This window comes from Xenopus laevis, chromosome 1L (genome assembly GCF_017654675.1).
Source record: "Xenopus laevis strain J_2021 chromosome 1L, Xenopus_laevis_v10.1, whole genome shotgun sequence".
Classification (NCBI taxonomy): domain Eukaryota; kingdom Metazoa; phylum Chordata; class Amphibia; order Anura; family Pipidae; genus Xenopus; species Xenopus laevis.
Genome location: NC_054371.1, coordinates 680,152 through 700,846, shown reverse-complemented (window position 1 = coordinate 700,846; position 20,695 = coordinate 680,152). Strand labels below are relative to the sequence as shown.

General features: G+C 47.3%; 1 protein-coding gene and 1 long non-coding RNA gene across 4 annotated transcripts; one reads left to right on the top strand and one right to left on the bottom strand.

Annotated features, from left to right (window-relative positions):
• Positions 1-7,246: 7,246 nt before the first annotated feature.
• Positions 7,247-14,420, top strand: LOC108704853. Of its 3 annotated transcripts, none has more exons than XM_041586526.1 (4): positions 7,247-7,374; positions 8,905-9,075; positions 10,576-10,742; positions 12,686-14,420. In XM_041586526.1, exons 2-4 carry the CDS (start codon positions 8,925-8,927, stop codon positions 13,994-13,996), a joined length of 1,629 nt encoding a protein of 542 aa, XP_041442460.1. In that variant the 5' UTR covers positions 7,247-7,374; positions 8,905-8,924; the 3' UTR covers positions 13,997-14,420. The 3 variants fall into 3 exon arrangements, with proteins under 3 accessions (XP_041442460.1, XP_018097040.1, XP_018097039.1); XM_018241551.2 differs by having other exon boundaries at positions 7,259-7,370; XM_018241550.2 differs by having other exon boundaries at positions 7,259-7,378.
• LOC121401513 lies at positions 14,156-14,820 on the bottom strand. The gene is made up of 2 exons (XR_005966301.1): positions 14,293-14,820; positions 14,156-14,196 (listed from the first exon to the last, which is right to left on the bottom strand). It is a non-coding gene; the product is annotated as an uncharacterized LOC121401513 (long non-coding RNA).
• Between the last annotated feature and the right edge of the window lie 5,875 nt (positions 14,821-20,695).

Here is a 20,695-nt window from a genome sequence, read left to right as displayed (position 1 = left end):
TCCTGCGACTGTCTGATACCCGCCCTTTCCTCTGAAGCAATTCTCCTGCGACTGTCTGATACCCACCCTTTCTCTGAAGCAATTCTCCTGCGACTGTCTGATACCCACCTTGGCATTCCCTTTTTTTCTGAAGCAATTCTCCTGCAACTGTCTGATACCCACCTTGCTCTGAAGCAATTCTCCTGCGACTGTCTGATACCCACCTTGCTCTGAAGCAATTCTCCTGCAACTGTCTGATACCCACCTTGCTCTGAAGCAATTCTCCTGCGACTGTCTGATACCGCCTTCCTCTGAAGCAATTCTCCTGCGACTGTCTGATACCCGCCTTCCTCTGAAGCAATTCTCCTGCGACTGTCTGATACCCGCCTTCCTCTGAAGCAATCTCCTGCGACTGTCTGATACCGCCTTCCTCTGAAGCAATTCTCCTGCGACTGTCTGATACCCGCCTTGCTCTGAAGCAATTCTCCTGCGACTGTCTGATACCCGCCTTCCTCTGAAGCAATTCTCCTGCGACTGTCTGATACCCCCTTGCTCTGAAGCAATTCTCCTGCGACTGTCTGATACCCCTTCCTCTGAAGCAATTCTCCTGCGACTGTCTGATACCCGCCTTCCTCTGAAGCAATTCTCCTGCGACTGTCTGATACCCACCTTCCTCTGAAGCATTCTCCTGCGCTGTCTGATACCCCCTTGCTCTGAAGCAATTCTCCTGCACTGTCTGATACCCACCTTCTCTGAAGCAATTCTCCTGCGACTGTCTGATACCACCTTGCTCTGAAGCAATTCTCCTGCGACTGTCTGATACCCACCTTCCTCTGAAGCAATTCTCCTGCGACTGTCTGATACCCGCCTTCCTCTGAAGCAATTCTCCTGCGACTGTCTGATACCCGCCTTCTCTGAAGCAATTTCCTCGACTGTCTGATACCCACCTTGCTCTGAAGCAATCTCCTGCGACTGTCTGATACCCACCTTGCTCTGAAGCAATTCTCCTCGACTGTCTGATACCCACCTTGCTCTGAAGCAATCTCCTGCGACTGTCTATACCCGCCTTGCTCTGAAGCAATTCTCCTGCGACTGTCTGATACCCGCCTTCCTCTGAAGCAATTCTCTGCGTCTGTCTGATACCACCTTCCTCTGAAGCAATTCTCCTGCGACTGTCTGATACCCACCTGCTCTGAAGCAATTCTCCTGCGACTGCTGATACCCACCTTCCTCTGAAGCAATTCTCCTGCGACTGTCTGATACCCGCCTTCCTCTGAAGCAATTCTCCTGCACTGTCTGATACCCGCCTTCTCTGAAGCAATTCTCCTGCGACTGTCTGATACCCCCTTCTCTGAAGCAATTCTCCTGCGACTGTCTGATACCACCTTGCTCTGAAGCAATTCTCCTGCGACTGTCTGATACCCCCTTCTCTGAAGCAATTCTCCTGCGACTGTCTGATACCCGCCTTCTCTGAAGCAATTCTCCTCGACTGTCTGATACCCGCCTTCTCTGAAGCAATTCTCCTGCGACTTCTGATACCGCCTTCCTCTGAAGCAATTCTCCTCGACTTCTGATACCGCCTTCCTTAAGCAATTCTCTGCACTGTCTGATACCGCTCTCTGAAGCAATTCTCCTCGACTGTCTGAACCGCCTTCCTCTGAAGCAATCCCTGCGCTGTCTGATACCCCTTCCTCTGAAGCAATTTCCTGCGACTGTCTGATACCCACCTTCCTCTGAAGCAATTCTCCTGCGACTGTCTGATACCCCCTTCCTCTGAAGCAATTCTCCTGCGACTGTCTGATACCCGCCTTGCTCTGAAGCAATTCTCCTGCGACTGTCTGATACCCGCCTTCCTCTGAAGCAATTCTCCTGCGACTGTCTGATACCCACCTTCCTCTGAAGCAATTCTCCTGCGACTGTCTGATACCCGCCTTCCTCTGAAGCAATTCTCCTGCGACTGTCTGATACCCGCCTTCCTCTGAAGCAATTCTCCTGCGACTGTCTGATACCCGCCTTCCTCTGAAGCAATTCTCCTGCGACTGTCTGATACCCACCTTGCTCTGAAGCAATTCTCCTGCGACTGTCTGATACCCACCTTGCTCTGAAGCAATTCTCCTGCGACTGTCTGATACCCACCTTGCTCTGAAGCAATTCTCCTGCGACTGTCTGATACCCCCTTGCCTTCTGAAGCAATTCTCCTGCGACTGTCTGATACCCACCTTCCTCTGAAGCAATTCTCCTGCGACTGTCTGATACCCACCTTGCTCTGAAGCAATTCTCCTGCGACTGTCTGATACCCACCTTGCTCTGAAGCAATTCTCCTGCGACTGTCTGATACCCACCTTGCTCTGAAGCAATTCTCCTGCGACTGTCTGATACCCGCCTTCCTCTGAAGCAATTCTCCTGCGACTGTCTGATACCCACCTTGCTCTGAAGCAATTCTCCTGCGACTGTCTGATACCCACCTTCCTCTGAAGCAATTCTCCTGCGACTGTCTGATACCCGCCTTCCTCTGAAGCAATTCTCCTGCGACTGTCTGATACCCACCTTCCTCTGAAGCAATTCTCCTGCGACTGTCTGATACCCGCCTTCCTCTGAAGCAATTCTCCTGCGACTGTCTGATACCCGCCTTGCTCTGAAGCAATTCTCCTGCGACTGTCTGATACCCGCCTTCCTCTGAAGCAATTCTCCTGCGACTGTCTGATACCCACCTTGCTCTGAAGCAATTCTCCTGCGACTGTCTGATACCCACCTTGCTCTGAAGCAATTCTCTTGCAACTGTCTGATACCCACCTTGCTCTGAAGCAATTCTCCTGCGACTGTCTGATACCCGCCTTGCTCTGAAGCAATTCTCCTGCGACTGTCTGATACCCGCCTTCCTCTGAAGCAATTCTCCTGCGACTGTCTGATACCCACCTTGCTCTGAAGCAATTCTCCTGCGACTGTCTGATACCCGCCTTGCTCTGAGGCAATTCTCCTGCGACTGTCTGATACCCACCTTGCTCTGAAGCAATTCTCCTGCGACTGTCTGATACCCACCTTGCTCTGAAGCAATTCTCCTGCAACTGTCTGATACCCGCCTTGCTCTGAAGCAATTCTCCTGCGACTGTCTGATACCCGCCTTGCTCTGAAGCAATTCTCCTGCGACTGTCTGATACCCGCCTTCCTCTGAAGCAATTCTCCTGCGTCTGTCTGATACCCACCTTGCTCTGAAGCAATTCTCCTGCAACTGTCTGATACCCACCTTGCTCTGAAGCAATTCTCCTGCGACTGTCTGATACCCGCCTTGCTCTGAAGCAATTCTCCTGCGACTGTCTGATACCCGCCTTCCTCTGAAGCAATTCTCCTGCGTCTGTCTGATACCCACCTTGCTCTGAGGCAATTCTCCTGCGACTGTCTGATACCCACCTTCCTCTGAAGCAATTCTCCTGCGACTGTCTGATACCCACCTTCCTCTGAAGCAATTCTCCTGCGACTGTCTGATACCCGCCTTCCTCTGAAGCAATTCTCCTGCGACTGTCTGATACCCGCCTTCCTCTGAAGCAATTCTCCTGCGACTGTCTGATACCCGCCTTCCTCTCAAGCAATTCTCCTGCGACTGTCTGATACCCGCCTTCCTCTGAAGCAATTCTCCTGCGACTGTCTGATACCCGCCTTGCTCTGAAGCAATTCTCCTGCGACTGTCTGATACCCACCTTGCTCTGAAGCAATTCTCCTGGCTCCCATGAATTGGCCCTTTCGTGTGGAATTCATGCATTTTGGGTTGTGGAAACTTGATGCATTCAAGAGGTTATTACAATCTGTGCAAATTTTATCATTCTTTAATGTTAATTGAACATCTAAGAAATTCAGGGATTTTGTTGCCACCTCTGTAGTGAACGTAATTGTGGGGTGGCTTTGATTTGCTTCTTTCACTATGGTGTGGAATTTCTATGTCTCCTTCCCAGACTACTAGGATATCATCCACATACTGTATCTTTGGTAAGTCAAGATAAGTTTTTTATATTTATGTTGCAGACTATGTTCCAGTGAAATGGGGCTGCCCGTTAGGTAGAGATTAGAAAGAAGAATATACAGTTAGAGCACTAGAGAGAGGTAAGAGAAATTGGCCAGTATCACTATAGAGGCAGATAAATAAATATTATGTATTGGTGTGAGTATTATACATTATACACAAGATTGATCACATGTAAGTGAATACTAGAAGCAATTCTGGACTCTTTCTTGTAGGCTTCATTGCAGTACAAGGGGGTAAAGTGTAACAAATGGAATTTAATGGACACTTTGTATGGACTTATAACAATGGACACTAATGGAGGGAATACTAATTGATGTATATAAGATTGGATCAAGATGGAGGTTAGGCCAACAAACCCCCTTTGCAGTAACCTTTGATGACCTTGGGTTTTTTAAGCTAATTTTTTTAAACAAATTGATCTACCAATGACGGTGGAGGGGAGGAGTCAAATGTATTTCAAGTCTTTTGTATGATGTGCACCTGTGAACACTTGATAAAGAGCCTGAAACATGTTGTGTTGAATAAACCTGGCAGCAAAGCTTCTGTGGTCTTGAGCCTGTTTTGTCCACAACCTTTACACAAATTGAAGTCTATTGGCTTCTAAGTGGGACAGAAGCAGTGGCGCAGGCAAGTAACGGTGTAATTGGTATCAACTTATATTATTCCTTTTTATTACCTGAGGGCTTAGTAACTCATAGCAAACACTTTAGCTGCACAAGTGACCCCTCAGCATTACCTTATAACCACTTTGGGGTCTCCTGACTGTACCCAGATACAATGACACGTGTGTGTAATAACATCATAGAAACCAGTTTCAGTCACTTTGCCTCTCGTGGCTTCACATCTCATCAGTGTAATACCATCACATTCATCACTTTGTATAAGCACTTCTTGCCTATGTCCCAGGTATATCCACAAGAGAAGGTAAATATACTGCATTTTACACACTATTTCAGTCCATTACAGACTCAAAGCCTCAGTCTGTCTTGTCCCTCATAAAATCAGTTCAGGCAGTAAACACTGGATACTTGCAGTAAAGACAAGACCAGAGCACAGACATAGACTGATCTTGTGCACAATAACTTATACTGACGTTTAATACAGCAATATCCTCATGCATAAGGTAATGAGGGGAGTGTTCCAGCAGGAAATAAAAAGATGACATTCCCAATATCACATTGTCATACAAGGAGGCTCCATATATAACAGCACTCTGCAAAATGATGGCTTAGTCTCCACCCACTATTACACTCCTCCCCCAGCGAGTGCTTCTTTGTTCTCCTGTTGGCTGATGACCTGCTGGGATTGGCTCACTAATTGTTCATCAGTCACAGTTGGTGCTACTGGAGAGTCCATTGGATTTACAGCAGAAGTATTGTTCCTATCTGCCTATAGATGCACCTCATCTTCAGTTGTTGGAATAGTAGTGTCACTTCTCAAATGACATCTGTTTCTGTGGAATCAAGCTCCACCTGGAGTCATTTCTGTATATGATCTTGGTTCCACTGTTAGTTTCACAATAACAGAGTATAGCTTCTCCTTGACTAGACCTAATGTACCTAGGTTCCACTACCCATTCCCCTCCTGCCTGCTTGGTAAAGGCTAAATCAATGGACCCAGAGCACATGGTTAAATTTATACTTACCTTTATACTATAGCACAGCGCCATCTACTGGACACATGAGAACTTCAGGGGCTTATCTTAAGGCAGAATAAGAAAATAAATCCCTCATTTAGGAGTCTATAACACAGGGGATTTGCCTGCCAATATTATTAAGGGTGGCTCATTTACCAGACCCCTGCAAGTGGAAACATCATTCAGTTTATTAGCTAATTATTAATTAGTAGTGGAAACATCAGTTAATTAGCTAATTATTAATTAGTATTGGAAACATCATTCAGTTAATTAGCTAATTATTAATTAGTAGTGGAAACGTCATTCATTTAATTAGCTAATTATTAATTAGTAGTGGAAACATCTTTCAGTTAATGAGTCATTGATTAGTAGTGGAAACATCTTTCAGTTAACAAGTCGTTAATTAGTAGTGGAAACATCATTCAGTTAACGAGTTATTAATGATAGTGGAAACATTCAGTTATTGTCACTGAGTTATTATTGTGCCCCTACCACTACATTCCATATAAGGCATTAAGGGCTTAATGGGGCCCAGGTCAACTGCACATTCACCAGGGGGGGTCACAAAGGCCCAGGGCAGCAAGATTTAGGGGTGACAAGGTTCAGGGGGGCTCAGCTGCACCTCATTCTCTATGAAACACTGGGCACGTGCAGTAGATGACACCTCATTCCCAGCATGCACAGCTTTCTGATTACAGATGGGGGGCAGGACCCTCTGGATTAGGGGTTCCTAAATCATAAATCTGGGCCTGGGAAGGGGGGAGCTCGGGTGGAACTAGGGGTTGGAGGAGGGGTAGGTGCCTGGGGTGTAAAGTTTGAGGGGTTCCAGGCAGTTACCTCTTCTGTCCTTGTGCCCCCACCTGTGGCAGTAATTGCAGTAGTGTGGCCCCTCCCCCGTGCATGTATGTGTGTATCTTCAGTACATGTGCTGGTCCGTGTGCACACGCATGTAGGGGGTGACATAGTCACTGGGGTGTCTCTAGGGCATTGGCTGCTTTTCATTGTTAAACGTTGGTGACCAATGAGCAGTGGGCAGGGTTGGCAGTTTCTGAGCTACTAACTGGCGGATATTGAGAGTACACAGTAGATAAGATAGGGCTCAACACTATATACATAGCTAAGGCTGCTTTCTACTGCTTCCCCTAATGTACCACTGCATGTTGGGTAATGTAGTTTTTGTTATCTGATTGCCCACTGCCAAGGTTAATGTGAGACTACAATACCCAGCATGCACTGGGCACAGAGGGCCACACCCAGTAAGTGCACAGTCTCACGTACAGTCTTTTATTTCACACTGGGTCTCACTGAGCTTTTCATTTAGTTTGCCCTCGGCTAATGAAATGCAGGACACTAGGGCCCCTAATTCCCCAGAAGCCAATGGGGCCCGGGTGTAACTGATATCAGTGTAGTAACCAGACAATGAGGAGTCTGGGCTGGAACAGGAGAGGGCGGGGTAGTAGAAGCTGACAGTCAGGGAGGGCGGAGCTACTGACTGTCAGGAAGTCTTTACTGGAGGGATTGGGAGAAACAGAGATTGTGAGGGACAGGGTCCAGCACCCACCCTGTATAACCCCCACCCTGTATCATCCCCACCCTGTATAAACCCCACCCACTATAAACCCCACCCACTATAACCCCCACCCTGACAGACAGTTCATTGGCTCACTGGGAGACTCACTGAGACTCTGCTGCTGAAATTCCCAAAGGAATAAAAACCAGGAAACAATCGCCCGGACTGTGAGTGAGTGAGTATTCCCGACTCTATTTATCCCCCTGTATACAGCAGCCTCTTCTCTTCAGCCAGGGCCCGACTTCTGTCTCATCTACTGGAACCAATGGCTGCTCAGTATCGGACAGGCTCAGACAGGACCCACTTTATATATAATGTAGGGGAACCAATGGCTGCTCAGTATCAGGGACAGGCTCAGACAGGACCCACTTTATATATAATGTAGGGGAACCAATGGCTGCTCAGTATCAGGGACAGGCTCAGACAGGACCCAGTTTATATATAATGTAGGGGAACCAATGGCTGCTCAGTATCAGGGACAGCTCAGTCAGGACCCAGTTTATATATAATGTAGGGGAACCAATGGCTGGCTCAGTATCAGGGACAGGCTCAGACAGGACCCAGTTTATATATAATGTAGGGAACCAATGGCTGCTCAGTTCAGGGACAGGCTCAGTCAGGACCCACTTTATATATAATGTAGGGGAACCAATGGCTGCTCAGTATCAGGGACAGGCTCAGTCAGGACCCAGTTTATATATAATGTAGGGGAACCAATGGCTGCTCAGTATCAGGGACAGGCTCAGACAGGAACCCAGTTTATATATTAATGTAGGGGAACCAATGGCTGCTCAGTATCAGGGACAGGCTCAGTCAGGACCCACTTTATATATAATGTAGGGGAACCAATGGCTGCTCAGTATCAGGGACAGGCTCAGACAGGACCCAGTTTATATATAATGTAGGGGAACCAATGGCTGCTCAGTATCAGGGACAGGCTCAGTCAGGACCCACTTTATATATAATGTAGGGGAACCAATGGCTGCTCAGTATCAGGGACAGGCTCAGACAAGGCCAGTTTATATATAATGTAGGGGAACCAATGGCTGCTCAGTATCAGGGACAGGCTCAGACAGGACCCACTTTATATATAATGTAGGGAAACCAATGGCTGCTCAGTATCAGGAACAGGCTCAGCCAGGACCCACTTTATATATAATGTAGGGGAACCAATGGCTGCTCAGTATCAGGGACAGGCTCAGCCAGGGCCAGTTTATATATAATGTAGGGGAACCAATGGCTGCTCAGTATCAGGGACAGGCTCAGCCAGGGCCCAGTTTGTATTTAATGTAGGGGAACCAATGGCTGCTCAGTATCAGGGACAGGCTCAGACAGGACCCAGTTTATATATAATGTAGGGGAACCAATGGCTGCTCAGTATCAGGGACAGGCTCAGCCAGGGCCCAGTTTGTATTTAATGTAGGGGAACCAATGGCTGCTCAGTATCAGGGACAGGCTCAGACAGGACCCAGTTTATATATAATGTAGGGGAACCAATGGCTGCTCAGTATCAGGGACAGGCTCAGTATCAGGGACAGGCTCAGTCAGGACCCAGTTTATATATAATGTAGGGGAACCAATGGCTGCTCAGTATCAGGGACAGGCTCAACCAGAGCCCAGTTTGTATTTAATGAAGAGGAACCAATGGTTGCTCGGGGGCGGGGTTTATCTGTTATAATGTAGATTGTGTTTATGTTATAGGTGGAATCTTAGTGCAGAGGATGGCGCAGGGGCGGGACTTACTCAGCCTATCAGAGCTGTGCTTGCAGAACATTGCAGAGAACATGCAGAGCCTGTGGCTGAAGGATTATACAGAGAAATACCTGGAGGAATATCACTTTATGTACATAGAGGGGCCCTTCAACCAACTCTGTGAGTCATTTCTCTGAGGGGCGGGGCACTGGGAGCAGTAGTGTGGGAGGAGCTCCTCACTGTGCCTATTTCTTAAAGGGTTAATCTACAGCTAGTCGTATAGTTATTAAACCTATAACCCTTCCCTCACACACACACACACAGTTAACCCTTCCCTCACACACACACACAGAGTTAACCCTTCCCTCACATACACAGAGTTAACCCTTCCCTCACACACACAGAGTTAACCCTTCCCTCACACACACAGAGTTAACCCTTCCCTCACACACAGAGTTAACCCTTCCCTCACATACACAGAGTTAACCCTTCCCTCACACACACAGTTAACCCTTCCCTCACACACAGAGTTAACCCTTCCCTCACACACAGAGTTAACCCTTCCCTCACACACACACAGTTAACCCTTCCCTCACACACACAGAGTTAACCCTTCCCTCACATACACAGAGTTAACCCTTCCCTCACACACACAGAGTTAACCCTTCCCTCACACACACAGAGTTAACCCTTCCCTCACACACAGAGTTAACCCTTCCCTCACATACACAGAGTTAACCCTTCCCTCACACACACAGTTAACCCTTCCCTCACACACAGAGTTAACCCTTCCCTCACACACACAGAGTTAACCCTTCCCTCACACACACACAGTTAATACATTAGACACAAGCCTTCATCCAGTAAATATAGTAAAAGTAAGAGTGTATATAAAACGTATATAATAAAGAAGAGATAAAATTGCAAGTACAGTAAATAAAATAAAAGGGAATAAAACACAAAGATTGAGAATTTGCTGTTGTGTCTGTGAGACAAGAGTTGGGAAACACTGGACATAAAATCCCCGGATATGGAGCCTCTTTGTATAACATTGGGGATTAGATGTGTCCCCTTTTTATTGCCTGCTGGGACATTCCTCTCATTGGCTTATACATGAGGTGGGAGAGACCAGGGACTTACAGGGGGGTTACTATTTTCAGGCCACATTCCCCAATATTATATGAGTACTTGCCAGTAGCCAATATTATAATAAAAACCTGGGAGACTGTGATCCATATGTGGCTGATCAGATTGATACCAAACACTAATGGGGTCCCCAGTCCCCCAGGAACCCTCCCTCCTAACTGGTGGGTATAGACTGGTCCTGTTTGGTATCATTAGGAACCAATATGTAAGTGATGGGAAGATATTGATCCTTTCCTATAATCCATATTTTACTACTAACTATCCCCCCTGCTGAATGGACTGGCCCAGCTTCCCTGCCCAAATGTCTGACCCCCAATTGTCTCAGAAGCCAAACAAGTGTCTCTTTGTGAGACCAGATATTTCCCAGGTTAACCCTTCTGATGCCCTGACACAACAGCGCCTCCCAGAGGTAATACAGAACAGTAAGACTGCCCCTATCACTCAATACTCACCCCACATTAGTGGGACCCCAAGAGTCTGTGCATCACACACATATATATATATATATAGACCAGTCTCTCATTATTCCTACAGCCGGTGTGATGGTGCAGGAGCTGCTGAGGATTCTGGGAGAATCTCACAAGTTGAATAAGGCCGGCCTCCACCTTTTACTGCAGCCTCACCTGACTGAACTGAGTCTCCGCCCCTGTGCAGGATTGGTCAGTAATGCCATAACCCACCTGATTACCAGACGCTGCAAGGTACCGCCCATTTGTCTGACAGACAGACTTACCTACTCCTGTACTGACTCTGTACTGTCCTCTGTCTGTCTGTGACTCTGTACTGTCCTCTGTCTGTCTGTGACTCTGTACTGTCCTCTGTCTGTCTGTGACTCTGTACTGTCTGTCTGTCTGTGACTCTGTACTGTCCTCTGTCTGTCTGTGACTCTGTACTGTCTGTCTGTCTGTGACTCTGTACTGTCTGTCTGTCTGTGACTCTGTACTGTCCTCTGTCTGTCTGTGACTCTGTACTGTCTGTCTGTCTGTGACTCTGTACTGTCTGTCTGTCTGTCTGTGACTCTGTACTGTCTGTCTGTCTGTCTGTCTGTGACTCTGTACTGTCTGTCTGTCTGTCTGTGACTCTGTACTGTCTGTCTCTCTGTGACTCTGTACTGTCCTCTATCTGTCTGTGACTCTGTACTGTCTGTCTGTCTGTCTGTGACTCTGAACTGTCCTCTGTCTGTGACTCTGTATTTCCCTCTGTCTGTCTGTGACTCTGTACTGTCCTCTGTCTGTCTGTCTGTGACTCTGTACTGTCTGTCTGTCTGTCTGTGACTCTGTACTGTCCTCTGTCTGTCTGTCTGTGACTCTGTTCTGTCTGTCTGTGACTCTGTACTGTCTGTCTGTCTGTCTGTCTGTGACTCTGTACTGTCCTCTGTCTGTGACTCTGTACTGTCCTCTGTCTGTGACTCTGTACTGTCTGTCTGTCTGTCTGTGACTCTGTACTGTCCTCTGTCTGTCTGTGACTCTGTACTGTCCTCTGTCTGTGACTCTGTACTGTCCTCTGTCTGTGACTCTGTACTGTCCTCTATCTGTCTGTGACTCTGTACTGTCTGTCTGTCTGTCTGTGACTCTGTACTGTCCTCTGTCTGTGACTCTGTACTGTCCTCTGTCTGTGACTCTGTACTGTCCTCTATCTGTCTGTGACTCTGTACTGTCTGTCTGTCTGTCTGTGACTCTGTACTGTCCTCTGTCTGTGACTCTGTATTTCCCTCTGTCTGTGACTCTGTACTGTCCTCTGTCTGTCTGTCTGTCTGTGACTCTGTACTGTCCTCTATCTGTCTGTGACTCTGTACTGTCTGTCTGTCTGTGACTCTGAACTGTCCTCTGTCTGTCTGTCTGTCTGTGACGCTGTACTGTCCTCTGTCTATCTGTGACTCTGTACTGTCCTCTGTCTGTCTGTGACTCTGTACTGTCCTCTGTCTGTCTGTGACTCTGTACTGTCCTCTGTCTGTCTGTCTGTCTGTCTGTCTGTGACTCTGTACTGTCTGTCTGTCTGTGACTCTGTTCTGTCTGTCTGTCTGTCTGTGACTCTGTACTGTCTGTCTGTCTGTCTGTGACTCTGTACTGTCCTCTGTCTGTGACTCTGTACTGTCCTCTGTCTGTGACTCTGTACTGTCCTCTGTCTGTGACTCTGTACTGTCCTCTGTCTGTCTGTGACTCTGTACTGTCTGTCTGTGACTCTGTACTGTCTGTCTGTCTGTGTCTCTGTACTGTCCTCTGTCTGTGACTCTGTATTTCCCTCTGTCTGTGACTCTGTACTGTCCTCTGTCTGTCTGTCTCTCTGTGACTCTGTACTGTCCTCTATCTGTCTGTGACTCGTGTACTGTCTGTCTGTCTGTCTGTGACTCTGAACTGTCCTCTGTCTGTGACTCTGTACTGTCCTCTGTCTGTCTGTGACTCTGTACTGTCCTCTGTCTGTCTGTGACTCTGTACTGTCCTCTGTCTGTGACTCTGTACTGTCTGTCTGTCTGTGACTCTGTACTGTCCTCTGTCTGTCTGTGACTCTGTACTGTCCTCTGTCTGTGACTCTGTACTGTCTGTCTGTCTGTCTGTGACTCTGTACTGTCCTATGTCTCTGTGACTCTGTACTGTCCTCTGACTCTGCACTGACTCTGCATCTCTGCTATTGCCATTTCATTTAGATTCTCACGTCTCTGGATCTGCACTCCTGTAGTCGGGTTCCCGCTGCTTCGTTGGTTCAGCTCATTGAGGGGTTGCCCCGCCTGACGAAGCTTTGCTTGGCCGATACTCAGAGTGACACCAATGTGCTGTTGGCAGTTGGGACTGGCTGCCAGAGGCTGAGGGAACTGGATGTCTCTCACTGTAAGAAACTGAGTGCCACGTCCCTGCCCCACCTGGTGTACAGCACTAAACATGGTACGTTCCAGTGCGGGGGTCTGCGGGTGCTGCTCATGCAGGGTATGAAGCAACATCACGTGCCCGAGCAGTGGGTAAATGCCCTGTGCTTCCTGCTGTTGGCAGTGCCCTCCCTAGAGCAAGTCTCTAACCCCGCCTTGTCCCAAGCCCTGAAGTTGCTCCGAGCCAATCAGTTCAGCACAATCACCGTGGATGGATTCCCCTCACTGGGGGAGGTGGTACGTGCCAGGACATTGGCACACAAGGGCTGTAATGGGATTCTGTGCCCCTCGGGGGCGGAGCCTTTTCTGCAGTTGAAGAAGTTGGATGATATTGAGGAAGAAGATTTGGAGATAGTGGGGTCCCTGTGCCCCCAGGTGAAGGAAGTGGCAATTTCACTTGGCAGTCTGGGGGGCAGGAGTGGGAACACTGTACCCTGGAATCACATCACTCACCTGACACTGCACTGCCCGGGACAAGCACTGAGGAGGCTGGAGGAGCTGATTCCGACCCTGGAGGGGGTGGGCAAGGAACTACTTTTCCTCTCTATCCAGAATGTTGTGTGGGGGGAGGGGCAGTCACTGGATTCCCTGCTGAGACTCTGCCCAAATCTGCGCTCCTTCCACTGCCACCTCACCTCGTCTGCCCACCCCATGTATAATATTCAGCTTGCCCCCTGGGCTGACAATCTGCGCCCTATACCCCTCCCCCACCTGCACAGCTTCTCCCTGCTCCTGGAAGGGGGGGACCCCATATCCACTGGCTTCCAACACACGCTGGGGGGCACCTTAGTGTCGCTCTTTTGTGGGAGCCCCAAACTGGAGACTCTATCATTATGGGGGGTCCCTGTAGAGCTGGACATGGTGTTTGAGACGGTCCTCTCTCTGGGGCCCCCAGTGCCTCTCTGCAGCTTGCGGGGGGTGTCCCTGTGTCGGAGTCAAGTCACCCAGTGGGGGGCCCTCCTGCTGCTGAGGTCAAACAATCATCTGACCTCCCTTGACCTGTCTGACTGCCCCCATGTCACCCGCAGGGACTTCCACAAGCTCCAGGACTCTGCCCGCACCCACAAGCTCCGCCTCTCCATTAGCTGGCGCTGACCTCATGCCCTGAGTATGGGGGACCCATTTTCACATGCACCTTCCTGTTGAGGACCCCCTTTAAAGAAGGACTTTCCTGTTGAGGACTGTCTTTCCAGATGGACCTTCCTGCTGAGGACTCTCTTTCCAGATGGACCTTCCTGCTGAGGACTCTCTTTCCAGATGGACCTTCCTGCTGAGGACTCTCTTTCCAGATGGACCTTCCTGTTGAGGACTGTCTTTCCAGATGGACCTTCTTGTTGAGGACTCTCTTTCCAGATGGACCTTCCTGTTGAGGACTCTCTTTCCAGATGGACCTTCTTGTTGAGGACTGTCTTTCCAGATGGACCTTCCTGTCACACAGCACTGGGCACATGGCAGGGATCATTAACTGGCAGTGCCCTGGGCTAGGGGGTAGCACTTTATATAAATCTCCTGCACTGTCTCATCAGTCTGTCTGTCTGTCTGTATGTCTGGCTGGTGCTTGAGTGCAGGAGCTGTGTTACTGTATGAAAACAAGTCCTAGAATAGGTGCCCAGAACACACCGGCACAACATGGGTAATTGTAGCAGGTTTATCCTTGCTCGTACCTGCTAGAATTACCCATGTTGTGCCAGTGTGTTCTGTGTCTACGCTGTTTTTGAGGTTGCCCAATTCCTCTATCATCGAGCACCTGGGATTCGTTTGATGTTGGACGGCCAGGGTGTGCGAGTGTAAGTTTTTCTTTTTTGCCCATGGCAAAAGATGATGGGAAATGACAGGATAATTGTTACTATGGGGGAAAACTCTTTGGGATGAGGGAGTCAGTAATGTTCTCTCTCTTGGCTGTTCTCCTGTACTCTACCCTGCTCTGGGCTGTTCTCCTGTACTCCGCCCTGTTCTGGGCTGTTCTCCTGTACTCCGCCCTGCTCTGGGCTGTTCTCCTGTACTCCGCCCTGCTCTGGGCTGTTCTCCTGTACTCTGCCCTGTGGGGCTGTTCTCCTGTACTCCACCCTGCTCTGGGCTGTTCTCCACCCTGCTCTGGGCTGTTCTCCTGTACTCCGCCCTGCTCTGGGCTGTTCTCCTGTACTCTGCCCTGTGGGGCTGTTCTCCTGTACTCTACCCTGCTCTAGGCTGTTCTCCTGTACTCCGCCCTGCTCTGGGCTGTTCTCCGCCCTGCTCTGGGCTGTTCTCCTGTACTCCGCCCTGCTCTGGGCTGTTCTCCTGTACTCCGCCCTGCTCTGGGCTGTTCTCCTGTACTCTGCCCTGTGGGGCTGTTCTCCTGTACTCCACCCTGCTCTGGGCTGTTCTCCTGTACTCTGCCCTGTGGGGCTGTTCTCCTGTACTCCGCCCTGCTCTGGGCTGTTCTCCTGTACTCCGCCCTGCTCTGGGCTGTTCTCCTGTACTCTGCCCTGTGGGGCTGTTCTCCTGTATTCTACCCTGCTCTGGGCTGTTCTCCTGTACTCCGCCCTGCTCTGGGCTGTTCTCCTGTACTCTGCCCTGTGGGGCTGTTCTCCTGTACTCTGCCCTGTGGGACTGTATAGTTTGGCACCCCCTGGTGGGCACAGCACATGAAGTGTTTATGGATGAGTTGTGTGATAGAAATAAGTGCAGGAAACAAATGTTCTGTGTGTGAGTGTTTGAGCCCCACCAGGGGGTGCCAAACTATACAGTCCCACAGGGCAGAGTACAGGAGAACAACCCAGAGCAGGGCGGTAGTTTGGGTGCACCCCCCAATATTCTGCCCCCTCAGGTGCCCCAGGTGGATCTCCCCACTCTTGTGGTTAAAAGAGGAAACAAAGACAATGCGACTTGGGCAGATTTGCTCATGAAACCTACAGAGACACATTATAATATTATATACAGTAGAGCCGGCCCACGAGGTACTGGCACCCAGACTGGGGGAGTACTTACCTATGAGCAGGTTGGTGAGCAGGAAGGGACCCAGATTATTGGTAGCAAATGTGTTCTCCAATGTTAGAGGAAAAGTCATCATGTGAGGGAAGCCACACCCCTGCAGAACCACTAACCACTAGTGGTTATTTATTGTCACTTTCCTAGAAGCCACACCCTTGCAGAACCAGTACTATTATTTACTGCCACACCCCTGCAGAACCAGTACTATTATTTACTGCCACACCCCTGCAGAACCACTAGTGTTATTTTGTGTCACCTTCCTACGAGCCACACCCCACAGAACCACTACTATTATTTACTGATACACACTTTCCTAGGGGCCACACCCCTGCAGAACCACTACTATTATTTACTGATACACACTTTCCTAGGGGCCACACCCCTGCATCACCACTACTATTATTTATTGCCACACCCCTGCAGAACCACTACTATTATTTACTGATACACACTTTCCTAGGGGCCACACCCCTGCATCACCACTACTATTATTTATTGCCACACCCCTGCAGAACCACTACTATTATTTACTGATACACACTTTCCTAGGGGCCACACCCCTGCATCACCACTACTATTATTTATTGCCACACCCCTGCAGAACCACTACTATTATTTACTGATACACACTTTCCTAGGGGCCACACCCCACAGAACCACTACTATTATTTACTGCCACAACAAATTGCCACATCCAGGGACTGGTCCCATTTTGGAGTCAGGAAGGATTTTTTCCCCCTCTAGTGCTTGACCAGACCTGAATAGTACATTTTAGATTACATGAGTGGTACTCAGCCTGAAGCCTTGTCTCTTTAATTATTTATATATATCCTTATAAATAATATTATAATACATACTAACAGTTCCCTGTATAACTCAGCCTGCAGCCTTGTGCCTTTATATGGTCACAGAACAACCCCTCAGTGACTTCTAATATCCTTATCATTTACAGTAGGGGGTACAGTATCCCTTATAATACATGAGTGATACTCAGAGTTCCCTGTATAACTCAGCCTGCAGCCTTGTGCCTTTATATGGTCACAGAACAACCCCTCAGTGACTTCTAATATCCTTATCATTTACAGTAGGGGGTACATTATCCCTTATAATACATGAGTGATACTCAGAGTTCCCTGTATAACTCAGCCTGCAGCCTTGTGTCTTTATATGGTCACAGAACAACCCCTCAGTGACTTCTAATATCCTTATCATTTACAGTAGGGGGTACATTATCCCTTATAATACATGAGTGATACTCAGAGTTCCCTGTATAACTCAGCCTGCAGCCTTGTGCCTTTATATGGTCACAGAACAACCCCTCAGTGACTTCTAATATCCTTATCATTTACAGTAGGGGGTACAGTATCCCTTATAATACATGAGTGATACTCAGAGTTCCCTGTATAACTCAGCCTGCAGCCTTGTGCCTTTATATGGTCACAGAACAACCCCTCAGTGACTTCTAATATCCTTATCATTTACAGTAGGGGGTACATTATCCCTTATAATACATGAGTGATACTCAGAGTTCCCTGTATAACTCAGCCTGCAGCCTTGTGCCTTTATATGGTCACAGAACAACCCCTCAGTGACTTCTAATATCCTTATCATTTACAGTAGGGGGTACAGTATCCCTTATAATACATGAGTGATACTCAGAGTTCCCTGTATAACTCAGCCTGCAGCCTTGTGTCTTTATATGGTCACAGAACAACCCCTCAGTGACTCTAATATCCTTATCATTTACAGTAGGGGGTACATTATCCCTTATAATACATGAGTGATACTCAGAGTTCCCTGTATAACTCAGCCTGCAGCCTTGTGTCTTTATATGGTCACAGAACAACCCCTCAGTGACTTCTAATATCCTTATCATTTACAGTAGGGGGTACATTATCCCTTATAATACATGAGTGATACTCAGAGTTCCCTGTATAACTCAGCCTGCAGCCTTGTGCCTTTATATGGTCACAGAACAACCCCTCAGTGACTTCTAATATCCTTATCATTTACAGTAGGGGGTACAGTATCCCTTATAATACATGAGTGATACTCAGAGTTCCCTGTATAACTCAGCCTGCAGCCTTGTGCCTTTATATGGTCACAGAACAACCCCTCAGTGACTTCTAATATCCTTATCATTTACAGTAGGGGGTACAGTATCCCTTATAATACATGAGTGATACTCAGAGTTCCCCTGTATAACTCAGCCTGCAGCCTTGTGTCTTTATATGGTCACAGAACAACCCCTCAGTGACTTCTAATATCCTTATCATTTACAGTAGGGGGTACATTATCCCTTATAATACATGAGTGATACTCAGAGTTCCCTGTATAACTCAGCCTGCAGGCTTGTGCCTTTATATGGTCACAGAACCCCTCAGTGACTTCTAATATCCTTATCATTCACAGTAGGGGGTACATTATCCCTTATATCATTACAATACAGTGAAATCTCAATTTTACATGTCCTTTTTGAATGTAACTTTTAAGTTAACTTTTAGTATGTTATATAATAGGCAATTCTTAGCAACTTTTCAATTGGTTTTCATTATTTCTTGTTATTGTTTTTGAATTATTTTCCTTCCTCGTCTACATCTTTCCAGCTTTCAAATCAGGGTCACTGACCCCATCTAAAAACAAATGCTCTGTAAGGCTACAAATTTACTGTTATTGCTACTTTTTAATGACTAATTTATCTATTCAGTCCTCTTCTATTCATATTCCAGTCTCTTCTTCAAATTAGTGCATGGTTGCTAGGGGAATTTGGACCCTAGCAACCAGACTGCTGAAATTCCAAACTAGAGAAACGGAATAGTTGAAAATGAAAAACAATTGCAAATTGCCTCAGAATATCACTAATATCACTCTACATAATACTAAAAGTTAACTGAGAGGTGAACAACCCTTTTAGGGGGGCCCAGTTGTAAATTTCTGTAGCAGGGCCCTTAGGGGTCTAGTTGTGCCACTGCTTAATAGCCTCCTTCTCAATGATGGTCAATGATGCAAATAGTAAACATTCTACTATCAAATTTACTATGGAAACCACTAAATAAAGGTATACTTACTAGTTACTACTGACTTGTACTGTAAGGCTACATTAGAGGCAACCCCAAAGGGCAGACTTTAAGAGCTACGAGGTATAACCTGAAATGATCAGAGTTACTGGAGAGAAGCTTCTACATTGACAGACAGATTTAAAGAAAAGGGATTTAAAGAAAAACCCCTCATTACCGCAGCAAGTAGGACAAGTCCCACGTAATGTTTTACTAACTAAAAAAACAGAGAAAAATGTGAGAACTCATTTGAAGAGAATCCCTTTTGTAAGCAATTATGGCAAACACAGTAAACCAATTGAAAAAATCATTAAGAGATTTTGGCCAATTTTGCATAATGATAAAGATTTGGGTAAAACCTGTTCACAACTACTTCAGCTATACTAGAGGCTCTACACTACGAGACATACTCTGCCCAGCTGAAAGTAGGGCACCAAAAAGGATGGAAAGAATATTTAGTAGCCAACCAAGTACTGGCACCTTCCCGTCTCTTCGTTGTGTCTGTGGCTTATCCATTATTAAAGGCAACAGTCCAATCCAACGTACACACCACACTACATACAACACAGCTGGGCCAGTGTATAGGCTCAAATGCTGGGAATGTCTATGTAGGACAAACAATAAGAGAAATAAAAGGTAGAATTAAAGAACACAGAGGTGATATAAAGAACTACAAGCCTAATAAATACACTGATACCCCCAGTTGAAGTGGTTTTGCAGGTGGTTGAGGAGCTACAAAGAGGAGGTGACAAAAAGAGGTCACTTTTACAAAAAGAAACTTTGTGGATAAAAAACCTGAATGTTTTCGAGCCATTAGACTTGAGTGAGCAATGGAGTATGTTGTGCTTTTTGTAGTAATCAATACTAATCTCCTTCCCCTAACAGATAACACGGCCTTGAAGGTACATTCATTCCCCTGGATGCTAAGATCATTTAAGTAACATATTTTGTTACCTTTAGGGTAGGACTCCATGAGCGATTTTGTCGCGATCCGACGTGCTGTGACAAAACGCATGCGAATTCTCACATGCAACAAAAATAAGTTAAGAGATTTGTCGCATGGTGTCACAGCGCTAATCCGACGCAGTTTTGTCGCGTTTTGTCACAGCGCATTGGATCGCAACAAAATCGCTCGTGGAGTCCTACCCTTAAACTGGGACTAATCTAAGTAATGAGTTTGGTTACAATTTTACAACTTGTACAAAAAGAAAGAAAAACACACTGACAAAGATGGTGGTTGTGTTATTTGATCTTCTTTGTTGCTGAGCAGATTATGGCAACAAATGAAGATTTGGATAAAGTATTTATCACATGATCTTATGGACTTGTGTTACTTGAGCCAGTCAGCAGTGGCTGGTGTAACCAATCAGATGAATGGTGGGAGGGACTTATTGTATTTAACTTGTTGCATGCTGTTTGGCTGACATACACTTGATAAAGAGCAAGAGATTGAAACATGTCGTGTATTGAATAAAGGCTCCTTTTCAGCAGATTCTCCTGCAGCTCTAGTTCATACACAATCCCTAGCTCTGTGGCCTCTGTCTCTGCTTCTTCCCTAGAGCGACCCCTAGCCAACCTGTGGGACTGTCCTTCTCTCCCTGGGCCTCTGCTTGATTGTCTGCTGCTTGGTTCCTCCTCGGCCCTCCAACTGTCCCTGCTTCTGTCCCCACAGCTCCCCCATGATGTATATATTCAACCCCCAGTCACCATATAGTACAGGAGATTATACTGAGTGCATCACCTGTAACCCCCAGTCACCATATAGTAC